The 21,991-nt window shown below is 43.5% G+C and overlaps 1 protein-coding gene across 8 annotated transcripts in view; it reads left to right on the top strand.

The window, feature by feature from the left end:
* The window catches only part of LOC106565694 (transcription factor EB), a 70,068-nt gene that overhangs the window by 35,112 nt on the left and 12,965 nt on the right, over positions 1-21,991 (top strand). For 3 of the 8 annotated variants that reach the window (XM_045691687.2, XM_045691683.2, XM_082959287.1), the window contains exons 2-7: positions 2,594-2,687; positions 4,445-4,568; positions 13,709-13,813; positions 14,343-14,510; positions 19,571-19,669; positions 19,771-19,968. In XM_045691687.2, the coding sequence (XP_045547643.1) occupies positions 4,557-4,568; positions 13,709-13,813; positions 14,343-14,510; positions 19,571-19,669; positions 19,771-19,968 (582 nt within the window). In that variant the 5' untranslated portion in view covers positions 2,594-2,687; positions 4,445-4,556. The remainder of the gene's footprint in view (positions 1-2,593; positions 2,688-4,444; positions 4,569-13,708; positions 13,814-14,342; positions 14,511-19,570; positions 19,670-19,770; positions 19,969-21,991) is intronic. The other 5 variants (XM_045691684.2, XM_045691685.2, XM_045691688.2 and 2 more) reach the window with 3 other exon arrangements.

Consider the following 21,991-nt stretch of genomic DNA (forward strand, 5'->3'; position numbering starts at 1 on the left):
ACTGTTACTGCTACTGCTACTGTAACTGCTACTGTTACTGTAACTGTTACTGTTACTGTTACTGCTACTGCTTCTGTTACTGCTACTGCTTTTGCTACTGCTATTGTTACTTGCTTCTTTCATTGTCACAGTCAGTGAAAATATTTATATTTTGAAGCTTAATGTTATCTTCTGTAATTTATACCAAAATTGGTAAAGTCCACTGGCTACTGATACTGTTCCTATATTAGGGCTATTATGTGTGTGTGTCTGTATTTGGAAGTGAAATAGTCATTTCTCAGGTCTGAATCAGTTCCTGATTAGTGGGGCAGGATGAAAACCTGGAGTTCTGTGGACCTGAATGTGAAGAGCCCTTGTTTATGATTTGTGGTTGATATGGATGTTTCCCTGGCCTGGTGTAACAGGAAGGTGTTGCCTCACTCCTGACCTTAGGAGTTGTGAAATCCAAGGCGATGAGGAAGGGAAACATAGAGTTGTGGTTGTTTTGGTGATCTAGCTCTTTTGTCTTTACCTAAGACTGATTTGGAATATGAAAAGGACTGCACCTCTCATTGTAAAGTGTCTTTCTCTCTTTGTCTTTTCCACTGACATAAAGATGTGGACAGGTGAAAGCAACATCCTGGTAACTTACATGCTGAGCTCCCTGTAGAGCATAAGGCCGCAGAAAGCCTCCGCCATGCCGGGCGGCCCTCCGCTTGCCCTCTGCTTTCTGATCAGTGCCAATGAAGGAGATAAAGCTACTTTGGGACTCTTGAGATCTACCCCATTTAAGTAATGTGCTGAGCTCATGGTTTGGGAGGGTAGGCTGGGATATGGGGGGTTATTTTTAGACTTCTGTTGACTCCAAACTAACAGAACAGGAGATGAAGGGATGAATGTGTTATTAGTGTGTCATTTCTCCGTCTGTCTGCTAGTTCACTGAAATGGATTTCAGAACCTTACATGTTAGGCCATAATATGTCGTTCTGCCCGTGAACAAGGCAATTAACCCACTGTTCCTAGGCCGTCATTAAAAATAAGAATTTGTTCTTAACTGACTTGCCTAGTTAAATAAAGTTAAAATTAAAAACTATATGAGCAGCTTCATAAATCACACCCTCTGCAGAGGTATGTGCCGTTGTGATGAATGCTTTCTATTGCAGCCCTATGGAAACTCCTCTTCACATCATGCACATACGCACACACACCCACACGGTCCATTGCATCAATTGTTTTGGAAAGTCATTTCTATTATAAGCCTGAGCATGTGTGCTATCCACCTGTTGCCTCACCGTGGCCTATGATGCCAGACCACCTGACTAGAACAGTTCCTTCTACTACTGTACTATCACCATGTACTCCCTTGTCCTACTGTAATATCACCATGTACTCCCTTCTACTACTGTAATATCACCATGTACTCCCTTCTACTACTGTAATATCACCATGTACTCCCTTCTACTACTGTAATATCACCATGTACTCCCTTGTACTACTGTAATATCACCATGTACTCCCTTCTACTACTGTACTATCACCATGTACTCCCGTGTACTACTGTAATATCACCATGTACTCCCGTGTACTACTGTAATATCACCATGTACTCCCGTGTACTACTGTAATATCACCATGTACTCCCTTCTACTACTGTAATATCACCATGTACTCCCTTCTACTACTGTAATATCACCATGTACTCCCTTCTACTACTGTAATATCACCATGTACTCCCTTCTACTACTGTAATATCACCATGTACTACTGTAATATCACCATGTACTACTGTAATATCACCATGTACTACTGTAATATCACCATGTACTCCCTTGTACTACTGTACTATCACCATGTACTACTGTACTATCACCATGTACTCCCTTGTACTACTGTAATATCACCATGTACTCCCTTGTACTACTGTAATATCACCATGTACTCCCTTGTACTACTGTAATATCACCATGTACTACTGTAATATCACCATGTACTACTGTAATATCACCATGTACTCCCTTGTACTACTGAACTATCACCATGTACTCCCTTGTACTACTGTAATATCACCATGTACTCCCTTGTACTACTGTAACGTATCACCATGTACTACTGTAATATCACCATGTACTACTGTAATATCACCATGTACTCCCTCGTACTACTGAACTATCACCATGTACTCTCTTGTACTACTGTAATATCACCATGTACTCTCTTGTACTACTGTAATATCACCATGTACTCCCTTCTACTACTGTACTATCGCCATGTACTCCCTTGTACTACTGTAATATCGCCATGTACTCCCTTCTACTACTGTACTATCGCCATGTACTCCCTTGTACTACTGTAATATCGCCATGTACTCCCTTGTACTACTGTAATATCACCATGTACTCCCTTCTACTACTGTAATATCACCATGTACTCCCTTGTACTACTGTAATATCACCATGTACTACTGTACTATCACCATGTGCTTCCTTGTACTACTGTAATATCACCATGTGCTCCCTTGTTCTACTGTACTATCACCATGTACTACCTTGTACTACTGTACTACCTGAATGTGTATTGCTGTATCTCATTGGTTTCTCTCTATCTCTGTCTGTAGTTTGCAGCCCACCCTCTCTGCGGTGTCCAGAGATGTAGAGAGCAGCGTGAGGAGCACAGTCCCATCTTTCCCAGCAGCACTTTCTCACCAAGAGGTAACATTATGTTTGTGTGTGTGTGTGTGTGTGTCACTGTGTTTCTCACTGTATGTTTATATCTCTGTGTGTTCCTATGTGTTAGATACTGTATTCAGAGAGAAGGGGAGAAGCAGGGTGTGCCAGGGCTCATTTCAGAAAGGAATGCTATGTGAATGTGACTTCCCTGGTTAAATCATGGCTAAAAAGGAAAAGGCGAGAGATTGAGATATTCCTGGTCAGGTCATGTGGTATGACGTGCTAGTGGTTAATGTTAAAGGAACTGGTGCCTGGGTTCACCTGGGTTCACCTGGATTCACCTGCCCCTGACTCCTAACCTGTCCCTGCCCCTGTAGAGAAGCAGGGAAACCCCTCAGCTCTCTGTTCCCTCTCGGGAGTCTGTGGTTGAGTCTTCTCAAACCACCTCTCCTCTCACATAGTGGATACAGGCCGGCTCTGTCTGTGGTTGAGTCTTCTCAAACCACCTCTCCTCTCACATAGTGGATACAGGCCGGCTCTGTCTGTGGTTGAGTCTTCTCAAACCACCTCTCCTCTCACAGAGTGGATACAGGCCGGCTCTGTCTGTGGTTGAGTCTTCTCAAACCACCTCTCCTCTCACAGAGTGGATGCAGGCCGGCTCTGTCTGTGGTTGAGTCTTCTCAAACCACCTCTCCTCCCACAGAGTGGATACAGGCCGGCTCTGTCTGTGATCAGACGCTGGTTGGTGTGTGTTTTGTGTGTTTAAAGTGTATTAGGTGTATCTGCTCTGAGGGAGAGCAGTAACTGTATACCATACACTGTCTCTCACAGTAAAGGAGGGAACCACAGAGGAGGTGTGTGTGTGTGTGTGTGTGTGTGTGTGTGTGTGTGTGTGTGTGTGTTTCTCACTACCTACAGCAGTGTCTCTAAAAAGGACATCAGACACCAGCCAAAGCTTCAGACTGAGAAATAATGGTTTTCCTGCGAATCAGATAGAGTAGGTATTCATTTATACTGAATATAGTATGAGTATAGTCAGAATCACAGTTAGGGTGGTTGTCGGATGCAGCTGTTTGTGTGCGTGAGACCAAACGGGAAGGAACAGGGGACTCACACTGTCACCATAGCAACTCTGACACATGACACCCCACCCTGACACCCCACTCGTCTGAGGTGTGTATGTCTGCCGGTAACGGCTGTGTACCGGCTGTATTCTGGCATGCCACGGACACACTAGTGGAGGGGTCTGTTCTGTGACAAGTGTTCCACACGGCCCACGCACGAGACACAACACACCAGGAAGGGCACTGGCACAGGTTCCAAATCTCTCTCTCACCCACATGTGTACCACATGCGCACACACACACACACATCACACACACACACACACACACACACACACACACACACACACACACACACACACACACACACACACACACACACACCACGCGCACACACACACACACACACCACACACACACACACACCACACATGCGCACACACACATGCGCACACACACACACACACACATGCGCACACACACACACACACAGGGCTCAGGGGAACAGGGTGTTCCTGAAAAGGGGAACAGAGAGTGAGGAGTTATTTTGGGCTTTAGGTCGGGCCGGCAGACATTTCACAGCGGAAAGGCTTGTGTGTGTGTGTGTGTGTGTGGGGGGGGGGGTGTGCAGGGTGCAGGCGTGTGTTTGTGGTAGTGAGAAGAGGGGTAGAAGTCTGTGTGATTTTAAACCTGTGCCCGTCCCTTACTGGACAATCCTGGAACCCCCTTACCCAGGAATGACCACTCTGTACTGATTGGAGCCTGGCTGAGATGAGCAGGAGAGCAGGAGGGCTGACTACACTCCAGTAAGCTTACTACACTGTGTACTGGACACACACTCTACATAATGCTGAGGGAGGTAAACATGCAGGATTTCATTCATACTTCTTCTGTTTGCTTTTGTTATTCATACACATATCTTACATAGTATTTGTGAGCATTGAATGGATATCAAAGGAGGATGGGACCGGAAAGAGTTGTCATTGATCTAAACCCGTTTTGATGCCATGCACGAAGATCAGTTAGTTGTTGTCACTTTGTCACATCATGAATTAGCACCCAGCCAGCCTATCATATCATGGTTTCCTTTATATGTTCAAATATAAACAGGTGTCTGTGTGTGCTAGCATCTATATCATTTTTCTATTCATGGCAGTATTACACTTCCATGAAGGCTGTTGTACCAATGTCAAACTGTGTGTGTGTGTGTCTATGTGTGTCCTTCTATTGTCTATATTGATTCTTCCATTCATGTGGGTACCTCCAGGTGTGTGTCCTCCTATTCCTCCTCCTGCAGCGTTGCTGTGCCCCTGCCATGGAAATAGACAGCTGCCTTTTTATTCTCTGGCACAGATGACCCACAATCCAGTTATAAGCGTGCCCCTTATTTAGCTCTGCCCTGGGCAGAGAGAGTGTGTGTGTGTGTGTGTGTGTGTGTGTGTAGCCCTGATTTAGCTGCTGTGGGATGGCCGTTATAAGGAGCTAGCGGCACCACCAGAACTATAAATACACTCACACACATTAACAACCTGAGCTGATGTTCCAGCTTCTGTTCTCTCTGTCTGTGTGTGTGTGTGTGTGTGTACGTCTCTGCACGTGTACAATGTATGCTGTGTGTCTGTGTGCACATGTATTTATATTAGTACGTAAGTATCTGCATGAATATCAGTGAGTAAACGTATGTGTGTTTGACTAATCTGTAGTGTAGTTCAGTTCTAACCCCTGACCCTGCCCCCCTCCTGTCTGTCCCCACCCACTCTCTGATGAGAGAGAGCTTTGAAACCAAGCCACTGTGACATCACAGCGCCCGGCACACAATGGCTGCTTTTTTTCACCCACCGCGTCACAGATGCCGGCAAAACTGAGTGTATGCCAGGCAACTGGAGGGCCATGTGGGAGAACCCACTGCCGGGTAGCGGTTTGTCAGTAAGTGAGATGTGGAAGGAAATGAAACCATGTGTGTCAGCAGCAGGAGAGGGGAAGTAGAGAGGTACCCATGTACAGTATATTAATACAGTATATTCATCTATGTATTACATATCATTGCCACCATGCGAAGCTGCAGGTACAGTGCATTCGGAAAGTATTCAGACCCCTTTACTTTTTCCACATTTTGTTATGTTACAGCCTTACTCAAATTGATTAAATAGTTTTTTTTCTCCCTCATCAATCTACACAAAATACTCCATAATGATAAATGTATAAAAAATAAAAACCATGAGAATCTTGTTTCTCATGGTCTGAGAGTCTGTAGGTGCCTTTTGGCAAACTCCAAGCGGTCTGTCATGTGCCTTTTACTGAGGAGTGGCTTCCGTCTGGCCACTCTACCATAAAGGCCTGATTGGTGGAGTGCTGCAGAGATGGTTGTCCTTCTGGAAGGTTCTCCCATCTCCACAGAGGAGCTCTATCAGAGTGACCATCGGGTTCTTGGTCACCTCCCTGACCAAGGCCCTTCTCCCCGATTGCTCAGTTTGGCCGGGCAGACATCTCTAGGAAGAGTCTTGGAGGTTCCAAACTTCTTCCATTTTAAAATGATGAAGGCCACTGTGTTCCTGGGGACCTTCAATGCTGCAGAATTGTTTTGGTACCTTCCCCAGATCTGTGCCTCTACACAATCCTGTCTCGGAGCTCTACGGACAATTCCTTTGACCTCATGTCATGGTTTTTGCTCTGACATGCACTGTTAACTGTGGGACTTTATATAGACAGGTGTGTGCCTTTCCAAATCATGTCCAATCAATTGAATTTACTACAGGTGGACTCCAATCAAGTTGTAGAAACATCTCAAGGTTGATCAATGGAAACAGGAAGCACCTGAGCTCAATTCCGAGTCTCATAGCAAAGGGTCTGAATACTTATGTAAATAAGTTATTTATGTTTTTGTTTTTTTATAAATTTGCAGAAATGTCTAAAAACCTTTTTTCCTTTAGTCATTATGGGGGATTTTGTGTAGATTTCGGAGATGTCATATATTTCATCTATTTTAGAATAAGACTGTAACGTAACAAAATGTGGAAAAAGTCAAGGGGTCTGAATACTTTCCGAATGCAGTGTAACTGCCAAAATAAAGTCAACACCAACATAGTGTCTTAATAGGGTGTTGACCCACCATGAGCCGCCAGAAAAGCTTCAATGCACCTTCATATACATTCTACAAGTGTCTCTGGAACTCTATTGGAGGGATGTGACGCCATTCTTCCATGAGAAATTCCAGTTGGAGTTTTGTTGATGGTTGTGGAAAACACCAGAATATCCCATAAGTGTTCAATTGGGTTGATCTGGTGACTGAGACACACCATTTAAACCCCTTATGCTCCTTTGAGACCCCTCTTTCAAAGTCACTGAGATCTCTTCTTCTAGCCATCTTAGACAAAATAATGGCAAACTGGACATGTTTATACATCACCCTTAGCATGATGAGATGTTAGTTGCTTAATTAACTCTGGAACCACACCTGTGTGGAAGCACCTGCTTTCAATATACTTTGTATCCCTCATTAACTATGTCATCATGGTGAGCGTGAACTGAGTGTGTATGAGAGTGAGAGAATGCACTGGCAGCACTGAACATTGAATGAGGTGGTGCCCCGTAGGGTAGCTCAACCAGACAGAAGTTTTCCATTTTCGCATTTCCAATCGTTTACCTTGAGGTAAAAAGTATATTTGGAAATGAACATGATTAACTATGTTGAGAGTGTTAGCATGCATTAGCATTAAACTAAGCTAAACTTTGCCATATCATGCAAAGGTTTGCTTCTGAATGTCAGTTAGCATTCTAAGCTAAACCAGCTAGATTACATTGAGACATGCTGGGAGACTAGCATGTTGAACTAAACCAGCTAGAGTACATTGAGACATGCTGGGAGACTAGCATGTTGAACTAAACCAGCTAGAGCACATTGAGACATACTGGGAGACTAGCATGTTGAACTAAACCAGCTAGAGTACATTGAGACATACTGGGAGACTAGCATGTTGAACTAAACCAGCTAGAGTACATTGAGACATGCTGGGAGACTAGCATGTTGAACTAAACCAGCTAGAGTACATTGAGACATACTGGGAGACTAGCATGTTGAACTAAACCAGCTAGAGCACATTGAGACATACTGGGAGACTAGCATGTTGAACTAAACCAGCTAGAGTACATTGAGACATACTGGGAGACTAGCATGTTGAACTAAACCACCTAGAGTACATTGAGACATACTGGGAGACTAGCATGTTGAACTAAACCAGCTAGATTACATTGAGACATACTGGGAGACTAGCATGTTGAACTAAACCAGCTAGAGTACATTGAGACATACTGGGAGACTAGCATGTTGAACTAAACCAGCTAGAGCACATTGAGACATACTGGGAGACTAGCATGTTGAACTAAACCAGCTAGAGTACATTGAGACATACTGGGAGACTAGCATGTTGAACTAAACCAGCTAGAGTACATTGAGATGTGCTGGGAGACTAGCATGTTGAACTAAACCAGCTAGAGTACATTGAGACATACTGGGAGACTAGCATGTTGAACTAAACCAGCTAGAGTACATTGAGACATACTGGGAGACTAGCATGTTGAACTAAACCAGCTAGAGCACATTGAGACATGCTGGGAGACTAGCATGTTGAACTAAACCAGCTAGAGTACATTGAGACATACTGGGAGACTAGCATGTTGAACTAAACCAGCTAGAGCACATTGAGACATACTGGGAGACTAGCATGTTGAACTAAACCAGCTAGATTACATTGAGACATGCTGGGAGACTAGCATGTTGAACTAAACCAGCTAGAGTACATTGAGACATGCTGGGAGACTAGCATGTTGAACTAAACCAGCTAGAGTACATTGAGACATGCTGGGAGACTAGCATGTTGAACTAAACCAGCTAGAGTACATTGAGACATACTGGGAGACTAGCATGTTGAACTAAACCAGCTAGAGTACATTGAGACATGCTGGGAGACTAGCATGTTGAACTAAACCAGCTAGAGTACATTGAGACATACTGGGAGACTAGCATGTTGAACTAAACCAGCTAGAGTACATTGAGACATGCTGGGAGACTAGCATGTTGAACTAAACCAGCTAGAGTACATTGAGACATACTGGGAGACTAGCATGTTGAACTAAACCAGCTAGAGTACATTGAGACATGCTGGGAGACTAGCATGTTGAACTAAACCAGCTAGAGTACATTGAGACATACTGGGAGACTAGCATGTTGAACTAAACCAGCTAGAGTACATTGAGACATACTGGGAGACTAGCATGTTGAACTAAACCAGCTAGAGCACATTGAGACATACTGGGAGACTAGCATGTTGAACTAAACCAGCTAGAGTACATTGAGACATACTGGGAGACTAGCATGTTGAACTAAACCAGCTAGAGTACATTGAGACATACTGGGAGACTAGCATGTTGAACTAAACCAGCTAGAGTACATTGAGACATACTGGGAGACTAGCATGTTGAACTAAACCAGCTAGAGCACATTGAGACATGCTGGGAGACTAGCATGTTGAACTAAACCAGCTAGAGTACATTGAGACATGCTGGGAGACTAGCATGTTGAACTAAACCAGCTAGAGTACATTGAGACATACTGGGAGACTAGCATGTTGAACTAAACCAGCTAGAGCACATTGAGACATGCTGGGAGACTAGCATGTTGAACTAAACCAGCTAGAGTACATTGAGACATGCTGGGAGACTAGCATGTTGAACTAAACCAGCTAGAGTACATTGAGACATACTGGGAGACTAGCATGTTGAACTAAACCAGCTAGAGTACATTGAGACATGCTGGGAGACTAGCATGTTGAACTAAACCAGCTAGAGTACATTGAGACATACTGGGAGACTAGCATGTTGAACTAAACCAGCTAGAGTACATTGAGACATACTGGGAGACTAGCATGTTGAACTAAACCACCTAGAGTACATTGAGACATGCTGGGAGACTAGCATGTTGAACTAAACCAGCTAGAGTACATTGAGACATGCTGGGAGACTAGCATGTTGAACTAAACCAGCTAGAGTACATTGAGATGTGCTGAAATCATTGGCATGCTAACATGATGGGCCAATTTGTCAGGGCCTTTTTTTCTATTGTATTTTTGACAGTACATTTGTTTGTGTGTAACTCTGTGTTGTTGTTTTTGTCGCACTGCTTTGCTTTATCTTGGCCAGGTCACAGTTGTAAATGAGAACTTGTTCTCAACTGGCCTACCTGGTTAAAGGTGAAATAAAATAATTAAAAATGAAGCTCAACTAGATCACCAAGATGTGCAGGAAATATCATCATGCTAAGCTAAACTTAGGAGTGGACACAGAGGCACTTGTCCCTCTGGCTGGCATTCCTAGGCGAGCCGATTGAGTTAGAAAATGTAATCACCCAATTCGTCAGGACCTATAAATACAACCAGAGGCATTGTGTCTGTCAGTGTGTAGGTAGTGGTAATAGTAATGGTGGACATGAGTTTTTCTTGGTCAGGTTGAGTTTTTGATGTAGCAGAAGTAAAAGTGATAGAATTAGAAGTGCATGTAGTGGTGTAATAGTGTTAATAGTAGTAGTAGTAGTAGTAGTAGTAGTAGTAGTAGTAGTGGTGTAATAGTGTTAATAGTGGTAGTAGTAGTGGTGTAATAGTGGTAGTAGTAGTGGTGTAATAGTGGTAGTAGTAGTGGTGTAATAGTGTTAATAGTAGTAGTAGTGTAATAGTGTTAGTAGTAGTAGTAGTAGTGGTGTAATAGTGTTAATAGTAGTAGTGGTGTAATAGTGTTAATAGTAGTAGTGGTGTAATAGTGTTAATAGTAGTAGTGGTGTAATAGTGTTAATAGTAGTAGTGGTGTAATAGTGTTAATAGTAGTAGTGGTGTAATAGTGTTAATATTAGTAGTAGTAGTAGTAGTAGTGGTGTAATAGTGTTAATAGTGGTAGTAGTAGTGGTGTAATAGTGGTAGTAGTAGTGGTGTAATAGTGTTAGTCGTAGTGGTGTAATAGTGTTAGTCGTAGTGGTGTAATAGTGTTAATAGTCGTAGTGGTGTAATAGTGTTAATAGTAGTAGTGTTGTTAATAGTAGTAGTAGTAGTAGTAGTGGTGTAATAGTGTTAATAGTAGTAGTAGTAGTAGTGTTGTTAATAGTAGTAGTTGTGTAGTAGTGTTACTAGTAGTAGTACTACATTTTACATTTTAGTCATTTAGCAGACGCTCTTATCCAGAGCGACTTACAGTAGTGAATGCATACATTTCATACATTTTTTTCCGTACCGGCCCCCGTGGGAATCGAACCCACAACCCTGGCGTTGCAAACACCATGCTCTACCAACTGAGTCTAATCCAAGTATAAAAAAAAAGTTTTTTTGCTAAATAAGACAATTGAGGTGGATTCAGCCATACCTGTTGCTGACAGGTGTATAATAAAAAATGATTTAAATCGAGCACACAGCCATGCAATTTCTGTAGATAAACATTGGCAGTAGAATGGCTTTACTGAAGAGCTCAGTGACTTTCAACATGGCACTGTCATAGCATGCCACCACCAAGTCAGTTGGTCAAATTTCTGCCCTGGGCAACTCTAAGTGCTGTTATTGTGAAGTGGAAATATCTACGACCAACTGCAGCTCAGCCAAAGTGGTAGGTCACAAGCTTATGGAACGGGACCACAGAGTGCTGAAGCATGTAAACATCATCTGTCCTCAGTTGCAACGTTTGCCACAGTCTGGTTGAAACGAGTAAAGAATTGTCCACGGGCTAGCAGCGCAGCATGCATTTGAGCTTAAAACAAGTGTTGGCATTCAAGTTGTGGCTGTGCGCTCAACCATTTCTGATTAAGTTCAATTTAAACACCATGCCCACAAGTTCATCATTGAGGCATACTGGCAGAGCAAAAGGCCTGGTCATAACATGGACCAGTAGTAGTGTTAATAGTAGTAGTAGTAGTGTTAATAGTAGTAGTAGTAGTAGTGGTGTTAATAGTGTTAATAGTAGTAGTAGTAGTAGTTTTGTAATAGTGTTAATAGTAGTAGCTTTAGTGGTGGTTGATGTAGTAGTGGTGGTGTAATAGTAGTAGTAGTAGTAGTGTTAATAGTAGTAGTAGTGGTGTTAATAGTGTTAATAGTAGTAGTAGTAGTTTTGTAATAGTGTTAATAGTAGTAGCTTTAGTGGTGGTTGATGTAGTAGTGGTGGTGTAATAGTGTTTATAGTAGTAGTAGTAGTAGTTTTGTAATAGTGTTAATAGTAGCAGCTTTAGTGGTGGTTGATGTAGTAGTGGTGTGTGTTTGGTTGGTACTGGTTAGGTGTTGGTTCTCTGTGTGCTGCCATGCTGTAGTAGAGATGGCTCTTGGAGTTAGAATGCTGTGCGTTTGGACCGGCCAGTGTGCACAAAGCGGGCACTGAAATGTACACGGTGGACAACAGGCAGCCTCAGTCCTTCTCAATTGGAGCTGCCCTTCTTATTGTACCTCACACACAGTGAGCTTCTCTCTCTCTCTTTCCCTTCTCTCTGTCCATGCCCATGTATGGCCTGTGTATCTGATGAAGGTTGAGATGTCTGCTCTGATTGGTTGATGTCTCTCTGGCATGGCTTCTTATTCTGCATCTGGATGAAACGGTAGAAATATACTCTCAGGCCACGGCTGCACTTATTTTCACATTGACTTACATTTCATTTGTCTGAAAGGAAGAGCAGAATAACAGCAGATCAGCTGTAGTTTTAACACTGCTGAAAGGAACAGTCCCAGAGAGCAGAATAACAGCACATCAGGTGTAGTTTTAACACTGCTGAAAGGAACAATCCCAGAGAGCAGAATAACAGCAGATCAGGTGTAGTTTTAACACGGCTGAAAGGGGAACTCTGGGGCTCTCCTAAGTGAGAGAAGGGTTGGTTGGAGGTGGAGGACGAAGGGTGTGGAGGTGGGCGATGGTGAGGGTGTTCCCCCTCGACAAGGCTGCTCACATGACCTCCACACAACAACCGGACCACATGACTCCCACATGACTTCCCCAATGGTAACCATGGGGATGCTCCTAGGCCCAGGGCTTGGGCCTGATGTGCCCATACCTCCACCCTACCCCTCCCTTCTCCCCAAACCTCCCCACCCAGCCTCCACTACCTCCTAATGCACAGTGTTATTCAATCTAAACCACAGAGAGGAAAAGGCATTAAAAGTAGCATGCACTTGAGATTCCTTTTAGTTTCAAACTGTAAATATTATCCTGGAGACCATGATTGAATGCGGCCCTTACCTACTCTTAAGATGCCTAAAGACTTACTGTATTATCATGCTGAAAGACTGGCTACTGTGCTTGTCATACACTGAAGGGACAAGGTAGTTCATCATAGTGACATTGGTTTCATTAGTCACTTGATTATGTTTTCACACACTTTAACGTTACATGATGTGAACATATAGACAGTACTGATAGTTCGTGACCTGGGATCCAGTTGTCCTCTCGTCCCGCGTTCCAAAGCCATGGGGTAGCTGCTAGTTAACAGACAGTGAATATATGGCATTGTCTGTGTCTGATATGGAAACGTTTAGGGACGTTATTCATTAGATAGTTTATGTACTGGCCAGACATCATATGACCTGCTAACACAGCATAAACAGACTGATGCATTGTGGTCTACTGTATTGTACATTTACTTTATATTCCACATGTCCTGACAGGGGTACAGACAGACCTGGAGGGATGTGGTTGTGGATTATATCCTTGTTGATTACACTAATTGATTAGTTTGTAAGAAATGTGATTTGAATGTCTAGTTTTCCAGGTCTGACTGAGATGATTAGAAGGTAAAAGGACATGGTTGGTCATGTCGGGGACCACAGTGGCAGGACTCATGAGGTCTTATACCTGATGCACCTGTGTGACTTTCTAACACCACCTTTACTCTCCCTCTTCCCTCAGCTTCCTCACTCTCTCCCTCTTCCCTCAGCTTCCTCACTCTCTCCCTCTTCCCTCAGCTTCCTCACTCTCTCCCTCTTCCCTCAGCTTCCTCACTCTCTCGGGCTGGACTGCAGTGCGTCTGCGTCGGCTCGCCCTCCCCTCCCCCCTCGCCCCCCAGCCATGGCCTCACGAATAGGGCTGCGGCTGCAGGTAAACACATTTTGGACTGATTGATTTATTGGTTAATTGATTGATTGGTTTAACAGACAGATGTACACTATTACTGTATACAGTAGATATATTAATTGACTGACTGACTGATGTCTTGACTGACTGACTGATGTATTGACTGACTGACTGACTGACTGACTGATGTATTGACTGACTGACTGTCTGACTGATGTATTGACTGACTGACTGTCTGACTGATGTATTGACTGACTGTCTGACTGATGTATTGACTGACTGTCTGACTGATGTATTGACTGACTGACTGTCTGACTGATGTATTGACTGACTGACTGACTGACTGATGTATTGACTGACTGACTGACTGATGTATTGACTGACTGACTGATGTATTGACTGACTGATGTATTTTATTGACTGACTGACTGATGTATTGACTGACTGACTGACTGATGTATTGACTGACTGATGTATTTTATTGACTGACTGACTGATGTATTGACTGACTGATGTATTTTATTGACTGACTGACTGATGTATGTATTGTCAGCTGATGCGAGACCAGCTGCAGCAGGAGGAGCAGCGGGAGCGGCAACTGCAGCAGAATGCGGCGCTGCAGTACATGCAACAGCAGCGTATGTCTGCCCCAGCACCCAGCCCTGCCATCAACGCTCCACAACACTGCCAGAGCATGCAGGTGCCTGTGGAGGTCCTCAAGGTAAGACCGAGAGATAGAGAGTAGGTGTGTGTGTGTCCTCAGGGATTGCGCACATTCAGTCAACACCCACATTCAGTCAACACCCACACTCAGTCAACACCCACACTCAGTCAACACCCACATCAGAGGGAGGTGGGGTTGAAGTGAGGGAAGGATTCAGGCGGAAACAGTTAAAAGGGAAGTTTAGTTTGATCTGCAGCAGCAGCAGAAAGGTGAATTGATTAGAAGTACAGTGTGCCAAGAGGGGAGATGAAGAGAGAGAGGGTATAGAGAAGGGAAAAGAAACAATGGAAATGGAGGATAAAGAATGGTGAGGGAGATTAACTTTTCATGGACTCACTCTGTGTGCAATAATGATGTTTAAGATGAGCTCAACCCCACACATACAGTTATCTGTAAGGTCCCTCAGTCCAGCAGTGAATTTCAAACAGATTCAACCACCAAGACCAGAGAGGTTTTCCAATGTCTCACAAAGAAGGGCACCTATTGGTAGATGGGTAAAACAATTCAAAGCAGACATTAAATATCCCTTTGAGCATGGTGAAGTTATTCATTCCACTTTGGGTGGTGTATCAATACACCCAGTCACTACAAAGTTACAGGCGTCCTTCCTAACTCAGTTTCCGGAGAGAGAGGAAACCACTCAGGGATTTCACCATGTGGCCAATGGTGACTTTAAAACAGTTACAGAGTTTAATGTCTGTGATAGGAGAAAACTGAGGATGGATCAACAACATTGTACTTACTCCATAATACTAACCTAAATGACAGAGTGAAAAGAAGGAAGCTTGTACAGGATAAAAATATTCCATAACATGCATCCTGTTTGCAACAAGGCACTGAAGTAATACTGCTAAAAGTGTGGCAAAGAAATTAACTTTATGTCCTGAATACAAATAGTCATGTTTGGGGCAAATTCAATACAACACATTACTGAGTACCACTCTCCATATTTCAAGCATAGTGGTACAGTGGGGGGGAAAAGTATTTGATCCCCTGCTGATTTTGTACGTTTGCCCACTGACAAAGAAAGGATCAGTCTATAATTTTAATGGTAGGTTTATTTGAACAGTGAGAGACAGAATAACAACTCAAAAATATCCGAGAAACGCATGTCAAAAATGTGATAAATTGATTTGCATTTTAATGAGGGAAATAAGTATTTGACCCCCTCTCAATCAGAAAGATTTCTGGCTCCCAGGTGTCTTTTATACAGGTAACGAGCTGAGATTAGGAGCACACTCTTAAAGGAAGTGCTCCTAACCGCAGCTTGTAACCTGTAAAAAAGACACCTGTCCACAGAAGCAATCAATCAATCAGATTCCAAACTCTCCACCATGGCCAAGACCAAAGAGCTCTCCAAGGATGTCAGGGACAAGATTGTAGACCTACACAAGGCTGGAATGGGCTACAAGACCATCGCCAAGCAGCTTGGTGAGAAGGTGACAACATTTGGTGCAATTATTCGCAAATGGAAGAAACACAAAAGAACTGTCAATCTCCCTCGGCCTGGGGCTCCATGCAAGATCTCACCTCGTGGAGTTGCAATGATCATGAGAACGGTGAGGAATCAGCCCAGAACTACACGGGAGGATCTTGTCAATGATTTCAAGGCAGCTGGGACCATAGTCACCAAGAAAACAATTGGTAACACACTACACTGTGAAGGACTGAAATCCTGCAGCGTCCACAAGGTCCCCCTGCTCAAGAATACATATACATGCCCGTCTGAAGTTTGCCAATGAACATCTGAATGACTCAGAGGACAACTGGTGAAAGTGTTGTGGTCAGATGAGACCAAAATGGAGCTCTTTGACATCAACTCAACTCGCCGTGTTTGGAGGAATGCTGCCTATGACCCCAAGAACACCATCCCCACCGTCAAACATGGAGGTGGAAACATTATGCTTTGGTGGTGTTTTTCTGCTAAGGGGACAGGATAACTTCACCGCATCAAAGGGACGAAGGACGGGGCCATGTACCGTCAAATCTTGGGTGAGAACCTCCTTCTCTCAGCCAGGGCAATGAAAATGGGTCGTGGATGGGTATTCCAGCATGACAATGACCCAAAACACACGGCCAAGGCAACAAAGGAGTGGCTCAAGAAGAAGCACATTAAGGTCCTGGAGTGGCCTAGCCAGTCTCCAGACCTTAATCCCAAAGAAAATCTGTGGAGGGAGCTGAAGGTTTGAGTTGCCAAACGTCAGCCTCGAAACCTTAATGACTTGGAGAAGATCTGCAAAGAGGAGTGGGACAAAATCCCTCCTGAGATGTGTGCAAACCTGGTGGCCAACTACAAGAAACGTCTGACCTCTGTGATTGCCAACAAGGGTTTTGCCACCAAGTACTAAGTCATGTTTTGCAGAGGGGTCAAATACTTTTTTCCCTCATTAAAATGCAAATCATTTTCTAACATTTTTTACATGTGTTTTTCTGGATTTTTTGGTTGTTATTCTGTCTCTCACTGTTCAAATAAACCTACTATTACAATTATAGACTGATCATTTCTTTGTAAATGGGCAAACGTACAAAATCAGCAGGGGATCAAATACTTTTTTCCCCCACTGTAGGTGCATCATGTTATGGGTATGCTTATAATTGTTAAGGACTGGGGAGTTTTTCAGGATAAAAAGTTAACAGAATGGAGCTAAGCACTGGCAAAATCCTAGAGGAAAACCTGGTTCAGTCTGCTTTCCAACAGACACTGGGAGATGAATTCACCCTTCACCAAAACAATAACCTAAGACACAAGGCCAAATCTACACGGGGGTTGCTTACCAAGAAGGCAGTGAATGTTCCTGAGTGGCCAAGTTCCAGTTTTGAGTTAAATCTGCTTGAAATGACAATCAGTCAATTTTAAGCCCACTTTGTAACACAACAAAATGTGGAAAAAGTCAAGAGGTGTGAATACTTTCTGAAGGCTCTGTAGGTGAAAAAGAGAATACATACTGGAGATGATAGAGAAAGGGTAGAGATTCAGGCAGAGAAAGAGGGGGATTTAGGAGAAGGGGTAATCCACTCACGTGTTGCTGAGGGTCAGCCAGCCTCACTGAGCTCCTCCTGGGTGCAGTAGAGGTGGTCAGGGCTGGATCACTTCTGCTAGGTGGACTGGACTAGAAAGGGGTGGAAACAGCAAAGACCGAGAAGGAAACGGAGAGGGAAAGAAATACAGAGATAAAGAGACTGAGAATAAAATGCGGTGGAACAGCAACAAGGTAGGGTGACGGAGAATCAGTCTTCATCATGACATGGCACGCAGTGTGTGTGTGTGTGTGTGTGTGGGGAGAGATATGACCGACAGAAGTAAGATACTGTACTGACAGCAGGAGATAAAGGTTATCTGACATTTTGTCTGATTCCACAGATGACAGTGAATGTTCTTATCAGTGTGAGTGGAGTGTACATTCTGTCTTTCTGTCAGTCTCTTTGTCATTGTCTCTCTGTCAGTATCTCTCTGTTTCTGTCTCTGTGTGCTTGGTTCATACTGTGTTTGTGTGTGTACATTTCAGGGGAGGCGACGGTGGGTGATTAGAATTATACATACGTGTAGAAGTTAACTTCCTCCAAGTAGTGAGGAAGTCTCTGCTCTATATCTTCACCTCTGTACTGTTGACAACTGTTGGTCAAAAACGATATCAGTCTTCCTGTCATTCCTTTCACTAGGTGCATGTGGAGTTTATTTGTTCTGACAGAGACATGAGTTATGACATAGATCTGACTGCTGTTACTGTTCTGTCCCTGTGGGCCCATAGCAACATGTTACTGACAGTTTTTCAACTGTAAATAAACAGACCCACACTTACTCACGGGCATGTACACACAGTAAGTGTGTACCATACTGTACTCTACCTTACCCTACCCTATTCTACTCTACTCTACCCTACCCTATTCTACTCTACCCTACCCTATTCTACTCTACTCTACCCTACCCTATTCTACTATACCCTATTCTACCATACTCTATTCTACTCTACCCTACTCTACCATACTCTATTCTACTCTACCCTATTCTACCCTACTCTACCATACCCTATTCTACTCTACCCTATTCTGCTCTACTCTATTCTACTCTATTCTACCCTATTCTACTCTACCCTATTCTATTCTATACTACCGTCTTCTACTCTACCATACCCTATTCTACTCTACTCTACCCTATTCTACTCTACCCTATTCTACTATACCCTACTCTACTCTACTCTACCCTATTCTACCCTACTCTACTCTACCATACCCTATTCTACTCTACCCTATTCTACTCAACCCTGTTTTACTCTACGCTACTCTACTCTACTCTACTCTACCCTACCCTATTCTACTCTACCCTATTCTACTCTACTCTACCCTATTCTACTATACCCTACTCTACCATACTCTATTCTACCCTACTCTACCATACTCTATTCTACTCTACCCTACTCCACCATACCCTACTCTACCCTATTCTACTCTACCCTATTCTATTCTACTCTACCCTATTCTACTCTACCCTCTTCTACCCTATTCTGCTCTACCCTATTCTGCTCTACCCTATTCTGCTCTACTCTACCCTATTCTACTCTACCCTACTCTATCATACTCTATTATACTTTACCCTATTCTACTCTACCATACTCCACTCTATTATACTATACCACACTGTACTCAACCCTATTCTGCTCTACCCTACCCTATTCTACCTTATTTTACTCTACCCCATCCTACTCTACCCTATTATATTCTACCCCATCCTACTCTATTCTACTTTACCATACTCTACTCTATTTCTACCCCCTATTACTACCCCCTATTACTCCCTGGTCAGGCCTGGGGACTACAGGCTTTACTACGGCTCTACTGTAGGATTCCAGAAACAATGCTGGGGTTCCATACATGGACAACAAACTGTTGTGGTATTGTGGCTCATATCAATGGACAACCAGCACGCAATGGGAAATGGAGCTGTTGACATAGTTCAGAGAGAATTCAGTAATGTATGTCTGATATGATGAGCAGTTTGTCTGAATATGATGACAACTGTGTTTAACTCTTGGTGTGGTGTGTTACTTGTGTGTGTTCAGGTGCAGACTCACCTGGAGAACCCTACAGACTACCACATTCGCCAGTCCCAGAGACAACAGGTGAAGGAGTACCTTTCCACCACCTACGCCACCAAGCAGGTACCTCGCAGTCTGCCTTTTTCTCTCTGTCTTGGTCTCTCTCTCCCTCCATCTCTTTCTTCAACACTCTCTCTCTCTCTCTCTCTCTCTTCTCTGTGCAGACGGTGCATGCAGTAACAGGGGTGGTGCAGCCATCCCCTCCCCCCACTCTGGCCCCCCCGGGGGCCTCTTCCTCGGCCCCCCCTCCTCTCCACTCCCCCAGGCTCCGTACAGAGCAGCTCATCACAGGAAACAGCGCCCCCAACAGCCCCATGGCCATGCTCAACATCGGCTCCAGCCACGAGAACGAGGTACACGAGGTACTTACACACACACTTGCACACATACAATCCATACACACCCTCACACTCACACACAGCAAATACACACAGGGATCTCCAATGATTCTGGAGGGCTGCTGGGTTGGAGACTTCAGGAATACATACAGTTCATGAACACACAGATGCAAACGACTTCTGCACACAATCACAACACAGATATACTCTCTCACACTCAACACAAACACACACGTTTGCACACACTGTTGTACTAAAGCTCATAAAAGCCCGTCTCAGCTGTGATAATCTGTGAGAAAGTGATGTTCTGTAATTCACTGTATTTCTGAGGGGGCTGACCTGACCTCAACAAGACATGTCATAAATCATGGACTCATTCCCTTGGTCCATAAAGCCTAGAACGTGTGGGATTGAACATATAACCCTGCAATATTCCCTATACAACTTGATTACCAGGCTGTATAAAGAGAGGAGTTAGGGATTACATTATATTCTATTCACAGTTTATGAAGGCATCATTATGACAGCATTGCACCTTATTATGATGGATTGCAACCTACCATCTCTGCTGTGTGTGTGCGTGTGTGTGCGCAAAGACCGGCTATTGATCTCGGTGGCATCCACAGACCCAGGGCCAGCTCTATAAAGGTGTTGTACAGCAGTGTGCACCCAAAGGTCGCTGTGTTAGCTAACTGAGGCTAACTAGCTCTGATTATCATTGCACTTTAAATGCTCCATTATGGCCTCGCTAAAGTAATTACAGCTTAACGCATGACAGGGGGATAACACACACTGCAACGCCCTTTGAACCCCACAGACTTTGGTCCACACACACACACACACACACACTGGCATAGCAACACATGCAACTTAACTTCACCAGCATCTTCTACAGACTTGAGCAGACCAGCAACTGTAGAGTTCAGAAGTGCATCACTCAACTACAACGGACCAACAACAGAACAGTTAGTTAACCTCAACTAGCCTCAGCCTCAAGTCAGTTAACAGAACAGTTAGTTAACCTCAACTAGCCTCAGCCTCAAGTCAGTTAACAGAACAGTTAGTTAACCTCAACTAGCCTCAGCCTCAAGTTAGTTAACAGAACAGTTAGTTAAACTCAACTAGCCTCAGCCTCAAGTTAGTTAACAGAACAGTTAGTTAAACTCAACTAGCCTCAGCCTCAAGTTAGTTAACAGAACATTTAGTTAACTTCAACTAGCCTCAGCCTCAAGTCAGTTAACAGAACAGTTAGTTAACCTCAACTAGCCTCAGCCTCAAGTTAGTTAACAGAACAGTTAGTTAACCTCAACTAGCCTCAGCCTCAAGTTAGTTAACAGAACAGTTACCAGAGCAGTTAACCATCAGCTGAGAGGCTCTAGTCCTGTTAAAGATGAACATAGACCATTCCGTATGTTGCAGTCCAGCCAAGGTGCATACTGTGCATTGAAGAAGCTTACTGTACAAGGTGCATACTGTGTATTGAAGAAGCTTACTGTACAAGGTGCATACTGTGCATTGAAGAAGCTTACTGTACAAGTTGCATACTGTGTATTGAAGAAGCTTAATGTACAAGGTGTATACTATGTATTGAAGAAGCTTACTGTACAAGGTGCATACTGTGTATTGAAGAAGCTTACTGTACAAGGTGCATACTGTGTATTGAAGAAGCTTACTGTACAAGGTGCATACTGTGCATTGAAGAAGCTTACTGTACAAGTTGCATACTGTGTATTGAAGAAGCTTAATGTACAAGGTGCATACTGTGTATTGAAGAAGCTTACTGTACAAGGTGCATACTGTGCATTGAAGAAGCTTACTGTACAAGTTGCATACTGTGTATTGAAGAAGCTTAATGTACAAGGTGTATACTATGTATTGAAGAAGCTTACTGTACAAGGTGTATACTATGTATTGAAGAAGCTTACTGTACAAGGTGCATACTATGTATTGAAGAAGCTTACTGTACAAGGTGCAAGAGATGGTCAATAAAAAGTTAATGATAACTTTTCACGTAATTCATTTTAACAACCTTTTTCCAGAGAGCTGG

The sequence above is a fragment of the Salmo salar genome, chromosome 12, assembly GCF_965601325.2.
Source record: "Salmo salar chromosome 12, fSalSal1, whole genome shotgun sequence".
Lineage (NCBI taxonomy): Eukaryota > Metazoa > Chordata > Actinopteri > Salmoniformes > Salmonidae > Salmo > Salmo salar.